General features: G+C 44.2%; 1 protein-coding gene across 1 annotated transcript; it reads right to left on the reverse strand.

The window, feature by feature from the left end:
• Positions 1–173: 173 nt before the first annotated feature.
• LOC137365880 (histone H2B-like) lies at positions 174–6,873 on the reverse strand. Its single transcript, XM_068028123.1, has 2 exons — positions 6,868–6,873; positions 174–515 (listed from the first exon to the last, which is right to left on the reverse strand). Exons 1-2 carry the CDS (start codon positions 6,871–6,873, stop codon positions 174–176), a joined length of 348 nt encoding a protein of 115 aa, XP_067884224.1.
• Positions 6,874–8,331: the final 1,458 nt, after the last annotated feature.

Here is an 8,331-nt window from a genome sequence, read left to right on the forward strand (position 1 = left end):
AATCCATGGGGTTAAAAGAGATCAGAAAGGCAATTAGAAAGTTCCAGACTCTCCGTATAAAAAAACAAAACAAATTAAAACCAGAGATGATGATGTAGCTTTTTCAGAGAGATTGTGGGTGGCTCTTAAAAGAGCCGTTGTGTTTGGGATGTTTTTCAGTCCATTGTGTAGTTTTACTTGGAGCTGATGTACTTGGTCACCGCCTTTGTCCCTTCCGACACGGCGTCTTTGGCCAGCTCCCCGGGCAGCAGCAGGCGCACGGCGGTCTGGATCTCCCGGGAGCTGATGGTTCTGCACTTGTTGTAATGGCCCAGGCGGGAAGCCTCACCCGCGATGCGCCCGAAAATATCGTTCACAAACGAGTTCATGATGCTCATGGCCTTGGAGGAGATGCCGGTGTCGGGGTGAACCTGCTTCATCACTTTGTCGATGTAGATGGAGTAACTCTCCTTCCTCGACTTTCTCCGCCTCTTACCGCCCTTTGCTGATGGTTTACTCACAGTTTTCTTTGCGCCCTTCTTAGCAGCTGCTTTCTTCTTCTCCTCAACCATCTTCAGATTCAATTTCAGACACAGAAATAAACCAAACCCCTTCCGAGTGCGGATTAAATAGACAATCCCACAGCACTATGCTAATGAGGGATGGGGGAAAGTAAAGATTGTGATTGCGTGATTGGGAGTGATGTCACAATGATTTTATATTGTCATACTATAACTGGTGTCCTTCACCATCCAATCACATTCAAACTTTGCAGCCAATCACAAACATTCGTACTGCAATCAGGAAGTCTGTTTCACAAAGACTCTCTCCAGCTGCAGTTTACATTGAAAGAGCCGCTCCCTGTGTCAAGCTCTCTGGAAATGTTCTGCATGTTGTTGAGAGGACGCTTATTGATGATTCTGTGTCGTTGTGAGTGTGCAATTAATTCCATTTCTTTTATTCTCTGCTCCTGTGTTTGAGTGTGTTCTGTCATTCAGCAGTTCTCAGTCTCTGGTGCTGTGTGGATTTATTCCGTATTTATTTATTTCGAGAATATAGCACTGAAACAGGCCCTTCGGGCCACCGAGTCTGTGCCGACCAACAATCACCCATTTATACTAGCCCTGCAGTAATCCCAACCTACACTAGGGGCAATTTACAATGACCAATTTACTTATCAACCTGCAAGTCTTTGGCGGTGGGAGGAAACCGGAGCAGCCGGCAAAAACCCACGCGGTCACAGGGAGAACTTGCAAACTCTGCACAGGTAGTACCCAGAATCGAACCCGGGTCCCTGGAGCTGTGAGGCTGCAGTGCTAACCACTGCACCACTGTATCTGTCAGACTCTGGTACTGTGTTTGAGTATGACATCCATTCTGTATCTGTCAGTCTCTGTTGCTGTGTTTGAGTGTGAGGAGTTGAGGCAGAGTGTTGCGGCGAGGAAGATGGAAAAGAGCGTTGGTGCGATGACACAGACTTAGTTGACCCCAGTTTGCATTGGGATTGGGTCTGTGGTAGGTCCGTTGGGAAGGATTACAGCTTGCATGTCATCATGCAGTCGTTGGAGGTTGGTGACGAATTTTTCCGGCAGCCAAATTTGAGGAAGACGTTCCATAATCCCTCCTGGTTGGTAGAGTCGAAGGCCTTTGTCAGGTCAGAGAAGACCAGGTAGAAAGGTTGCTGCTGCTCCCTACATTTTCTTGGAGTTGTCTTGCTGTGAAGATGATGTCCACTGTGTCTCTTGATGGACAGAATCCACATTGTGATTCCAGTAGGAGATCTTCAGCCACGGGGAAGAGACAGTTGAGAAGGACTCTTGTGATGACCTTCCCTGGAGTGAACAGCTGGGATACCCCTCTGTCATTACCACAGTCGGTCTTGTCACCATTTTTGGTGATGATCACAATGACAGCATCTCAGAGATCCCTGGCATGCTCTTGTCCTTCCAGCTGAGGGAAATGAGACCATGTATTTGTGTTAAGTGTTATTCTCTGTCGTATTTTAGATTTTCAGAGGGAATTCCATCTATGCCGGTGGCCTTCATTTTTTTTTTACCTGTTAGATTGCCTTTTCAATTTCTGTTGGGCTGGGATTGTGCTGACGTCATGGTGGGTAACATGCTGTGGAATGTGGCACTTGCATCAAGGACTGAGTTGCGATTGAGAAGATCTTCAAAGTGCTACTTCCAACGAGTGCTGACTGCCTCTCTGACCTTGATCAGTGTCACTCCATTCTTTACTCTCAGTAGGGTCGGTCCTTGGTAATTTGGGCCATAAATGGTCTTGACGGTGCTGAATAATCCACACATGTCGTGGCTGTCAGCAAGTTGCTGTATTTCCTGCACTCTTTCAGCCCATCAGCTGTTCTTTAGTTTGTGTAAGCAGATCTACTCTACAGGACGAGTGGGAAACTATTGAAACTACATTGCCTGCAGTCCTGAAGCAAGGCCACTCCAACATCTGTCATCGGGCTGCAGTATGCTGACAATGCTTGCATATGCGCACACTCAGAGGCCAAGCTTCAAACCCTCATCGATGCATTCATGGAGGCGTATGAAAGAATTGGCTTGAAGCAAAACATCCGGAAAGCTAAGGTCCTCTGCCAGCCTGCTCCCCGACACTGCCCCCGACTATTAAGATCCACGGCGAATCACTGGACAATGTGGATCACTGCTCATACCTTGGGAACCTCCTGTCACCAAGGGCAGATATCGACAATGACACTCAGGATCGCTTCCAGAAGGCCATGTGGCCCATAAATCCTGCTCTGCCATTCAATAAGATCATGCCTGTTCTGATTGAGGCCTTAATTCCACTTTCCTGCCTGTGCCCATTGACCAATGACTCCCTTGTACATCAAAAAATCTGTCTATCACAGCCTTGAATATATTCAATGACCCAGCCTCCACAGTCCTCTGGAGAACAGAATTCCAAAGATGAGCAACCCTCTGACAGAAGAAATTCCTCCTCATCTCTTTCTTGAATGGGAGACCACTTATCTTGAAACTGTGGCCCATAATTCTACATTCCCCCACAAGGAGAAACATCTTCCCAGCATCTACCTGTCCAGCCCACTGAGAATCTTATAGGTTTCAATAAGATCATCTCTCAATCTTCTAAACTCCAGTGAGTAGAGGCCCAATCTGCTCAACTTATTCTCACAAGTCAACCCTTCATCCCAGGAATCAGCCTAGTGAACATTCTTTGAACTGATTCCAATACAAGTATATCCCTCCTTAAGTAAGGAGACCAAAGCTGTATGGAGTACTTTAGTTGGGATGCCACTAATGCCCTGTACAGTTACAGCAAAACTTCCCTACTTTTATACTCCATTCCCCTTGCTAAAAAATTCCAACATTCCATTTGCATTCCTAATTACTTGCTATACCTTCATGCTAACTTTTCTGTAATTCATGTACCTGGCACCCAGATCCCTCAGTACAGCAGCATTCTGCAGTCTGTCTCGATGTAAGTAATATTCTGTTTTTCTATTCTTCCTGCCAAAGTAGACAATCTCACATTTTCCTATATTATACTCCATCTGCCAAACTTTTGCCCACTGACTTAACCTATCTATATCTCTTTGCAGACACTTTATGTTCTCCTCACGACTTTCTTTCCTACCTATCTTTGTACCACCCATAAATTTGGCAACAGTACACTCAGTGCCTTCATGCAATTATTAATATAGACCATAAATAGTTGAGGCACCAGCACTGATCCCTGTGACATTCCATTAGTTACAGTTTTCCAATCTGAAAATGCCCCATTTGTCCCCACTCTCTGTTTCCTGTGAGTTAGCCAATCTTATATCCATGTGTGTGTAGTTTTCAGTTTGTATCTATCAGTGTCTGGTACTCTATGTGAGTTTTGGACTCTTTCTTACTCTCTCACTGCTATTTTTTGTGTGTTAGGTTGCTTTAGATGACTCAGGCTGAAGTACTGTGAGTGAGCGCAGTAATCAACCTATATCTTTCAGCATCTGGCACTGAGCATGTGTTTCAGCATCACTATCTATCTGTCAGTATCTGGTACTCTGTGTGAGTGTGGGATTCATTATATAATCTTCCGTCCCTGGGACTGATGGCAAGTCTGGATTTATTCTCCATAAAATGTCAGCACAGCAACAGGCCACTGATGTGGTAGGTTTTAAGCAGACAATATATTTGAGGTTTTGCTTAGTATTAAATATCTGTCACTGTGAACACAATAGTGAAAGATAATGTATCCTACAATCTGATACAGGATTGGTGTGCAAGTGTAACTCAGGCTGTACTAATCAATTTGATCAGTGCCATTCAGTCTGAGTGAGTATCTTGGTTTTGCATGTAAAATGAGCTCAGTCTGGAATTGTACAGTATCTTCCATCTGACACTGTACGAGGTTTCAGGACTGCTATGTAATTTAGAGCTCAGACTATACTAATCAAATTTATATTGTATCTGTTAGTTTCACAATCTGGATGAGTTTTAAACTGGAATCTGAGTTTGGATCTCAGGTTATACGATATTTCAGAATCTCTCAATCTGATTATGGACTTGAGTCTAATGTTTATGTCTGGAAACATGATGGGAATTAATACTGATAATAAACTCATAACCTGTGTAAATATTGGGCTGGTATTTAACTTAAATCTCAGAGTACATTATTGAGGTTAATTCTGCAACTTTGAAACAGAAACCACGTGTCAGTTCTCTGTGTGTTTAATTTGTAGCTGAGGTTGCACTATTGTGGGATTGACACACTGATAATTTGATTGTGGGTGAGATGTTGGACTGGGATTTATGTATCTACCTGTCAGTGGTAATGAGTTGGGGTGACATAGAAACAACGTCTGTCTTTCCTGCTCTATTTGATTGATGGATTGAAAATGTGTCTCTGGAACTATTTCTGCTGTCTGAGACTGTGGAACTGATGACCTGTCTGTGTCTCTGCGCTCTGTGAGTGATAATGTACGTATTGTGTGTGAGAAGGATCTGGTGGCACTCTTCCTTGTAACTTGGGTGGAGGAAATAGCCCATTTATTCTGGTTCATTCAATCATTTGCCTGTTTGAACAAAAGTATGTTTGTAACTAAAATACAGGTGAGATCAAAGATATAGAGTTTTAATGAATTTAATCTCTCAAATAATAATCATTATGGATACCCGCAAAAGAACCACCGCAACACAAATATTGTCACTGTTTCACTCCACGACAATAAGTTTCTTCCCATTATGTCTCCATCCCCTTGTCCACACACAACCGGAGAATGGCCTCTCCACTCACTCCATGTTCCGAGACCAGTTTCAGATCCACTCCGCCTCCTACAAACAGCCCCCGCCTGCCCCTGAACTTGCCCCGGACTCGATGCTGATCTCTGAGTCTATCTGCGGACATGCTCCCAAAGCGATGTCCTGCTGGAAGGAGGCTGCTGTTTGCTCCCTTCCCCCGGGACCGGGATCTCTCCATTCGCGGCTGTTTTAAACCATCTTCTTCCGCTCACAGGCAGTGCTGGGGGAGGGGAGCGCAGGCCCAGATTTCTGCAGCACTTCAGCCAGAAACTTGGAGAACTTCCGGCACAGAATGAGTCCATTCGGCCCATCATGTCCGCGCTAGCGGAATGAGAGGGATATAGCCTGTTCCCACAGTTTGTTGTTATTGGACAGTGAAGTGTAGAAACAGAAGCGGACAGTCAGGATGTGGGGAGTTACACAAAGAGAATCTATTATCGGCACCAGGTGAGAAGTGTGAAGGACACATTTTAAACAGCGGCTGTTTGGTTTCATTTGAACGGTTAGACCATGGGAGCGGGAACAGGAAATCTGACCTGTGTAAAAGTCCCTGTTCCGTCGGTCAGTCCCATTCATGGCCCAGTGGATTGTTTCTGGATGTTATTTAATTTTTGTAAAATGGCCAAAGCCCCTGGTATGCAGTAGCTGGGGGCTGCAGGACTGCAGTGGAATCAGACACTGATTCTGTTTGTATTGCTGGGTTTCCTTTGTGATTGTTCACAATGATTATTCATTGAAAAATTGTTTTGGTCTCTCTTGTAACTTCCACCACATCTCTTCCTGAATTATAATTAATACTTTTTCTTTCTACAGGCAATACTTGAGGAAGCTGAATAAATGTAGTGATTCCTCGACACAAGGGGAAGTGCAGCCAGCTCCTCACACACAGTAAGTACAGTATCACTCACAGAGAGCAGAGACATCAGTTCCACAATCACCGACAGCAGAATTAGTCAGAACACAAAAACACACAAAATAGGAGCAGGAGTAGATCATGTGGCCCGTGGAGCCTGCTCCGCCATTCAGTACCATCGTGGATGATCTTAGGCTTCAATTCCACTTTCTCGCCTGCTCGCCTTATCCCCTGATTCTCTGAGAGATCAAAAATCTGTCTATCGGAGCTTTACATGTATTCAATGATGGAGCATCCACAATCCGCTGGAGTAGAAAATTCCAAAGATTCACAACCCTTTGAGTGAAGTAATTTCTCCTCATCTCAGCCCCTTATCGTGGGACTGTGTCCCCATGTTTTAGATTGTCTGACCAGCAGAAACAATCTCTCAGTGTCTCCCCTATCCAGCCCCTTTGGAATTTTGTATGTTTCAATGAGATCACCTCTCATTCTTCTAAACTCCAGAGTATAGGCCCAATTTACTCAGCCTCCCATCATGGGACAATCCCCTCATCCCAGGGACTAATTTAGTGAACATTTGCTGCACCGCCTCCAATGCACATATATCCTTTCTTAAGTGTGCAGACCAAAACTTCACACTGTATTCCAGATGTGGTCTCACCGAAATCCTGTACAATTGTAGCAAACTTCTTTATTCCTGTATTCTAATCCCCTCAAAAAAAAGGCTAACACGCCATTTGCCTTCCTAATTGCTTGTTGTACCTGCATGCTAACTTTCTGTATTCCTTGTGCAAGAACACTCAAGTCTCTTTGAACACCAACAGTTACAAGTTTCACACCTTTTATCAAATATTCTACTTTTCTATTCTTATGACCAAAGTGAAGAACTTCACACTTCCCTACATTATACTCCATCTACCATCTTCTTGCCCACTCACTGAACTTGTCTATATCTCTTTGCAGCCTCTCTATGTCCTCCCACAGCTTCCCTTTCCACCTACCTTTGTATCATCAGCAAACTTAGATTCATTACTCTCTGTCTCTTCATCTAAGTCATTAATTTAGATTGTAAATAGCTGAGACCCCAGCACTTATCCTTGCAACACTCCATTATTCACTGCCTGCCAATCTGTTTATACCCACTCTTTGCTTCCTGTCCATTAACCAATCCTCTATCCATGCTAATATATTACCCACAATTCCATGATTCCCTTATCTTCTCTATTAACCTTTTATGTAGCACCTTATTGAATGCCTTTTGGAAATCCAGGAATACGACTAGTTTCCCTTTACCCTGCTAGTTACATCCTCAAAAAACTCTCATAAATTTGTCAAACAAGATTTCCCTTCAGGAAAATCATGTTGACTTGTTTGAATGCTTTTCTCAATGCATTGTTCAGACTTCCTGCATTTTCCCAAGGACTGATATTAGGCTAACTGGCCTGTAGTTCACAGTTTTCTCTCTCCCTCCTTTCCTGAAAGGCAGTGTAACATTTGCCAACTTCCAATCTGATGGAAATTTTCTGACCCCCTCCCACACCCACTGCAATATTACAGGGAACGGGGGTGGGGAGAAACAGCCTGTCTGCCCCAGGCCAATCAAGGCCCTTAATTGGCCAATTAACAGCCACTTATGGGCCTCCTCTCTCTGCTGCAGGTATTTTATCCTCGGTTGGGTTGGGGGAGGGGAGGCAGTGTGGCAAAGGCACCAAGAACCCTGCCTGATAAAACCAGGCATCTTTCTTGCGGGCTGCGGGGGGTCCTCCTGATTAGGCACCCTGTTCCCCATGGAGGGCCACCCTCAAAGCTCCAACCGCCCCCATTGGGCACCCCCGGACCCTCTACCTGACCCCCCATTGCCTCAGACTTAAAGGTAACATTATATATTCTATCAGAACAGACTGAATGACAAATAACATAGCACTCCACAAAACTATAGTGTTAGAGTGAAAGATATTGTCTCAGTTATTTATTGCAGCCTGAGCTACACATTATATGCCAATCTAAAATCACATACAGTTTCAGACTGAGATACAGTATTTATTCCATAAATGCAAAATGAGCTATATGTTCCACAGGAGTTCATACTATTGAACAAGCCTGGGCTCTTTTCTCTAAGTGGTCACCTAATAGAAGCATTGAATAATATGAAGGGTTTCGTTAGGGTAGAGGTAGAGATGTTTCTCACTTGTGGTGGAGTCCAAAGCTGTCGATATGAAATAGTCA

This window comes from Heterodontus francisci, unplaced genomic scaffold (genome assembly GCF_036365525.1).
Source record: "Heterodontus francisci isolate sHetFra1 unplaced genomic scaffold, sHetFra1.hap1 HAP1_SCAFFOLD_58, whole genome shotgun sequence".
NCBI lineage: Eukaryota > Metazoa > Chordata > Chondrichthyes > Heterodontiformes > Heterodontidae > Heterodontus > Heterodontus francisci.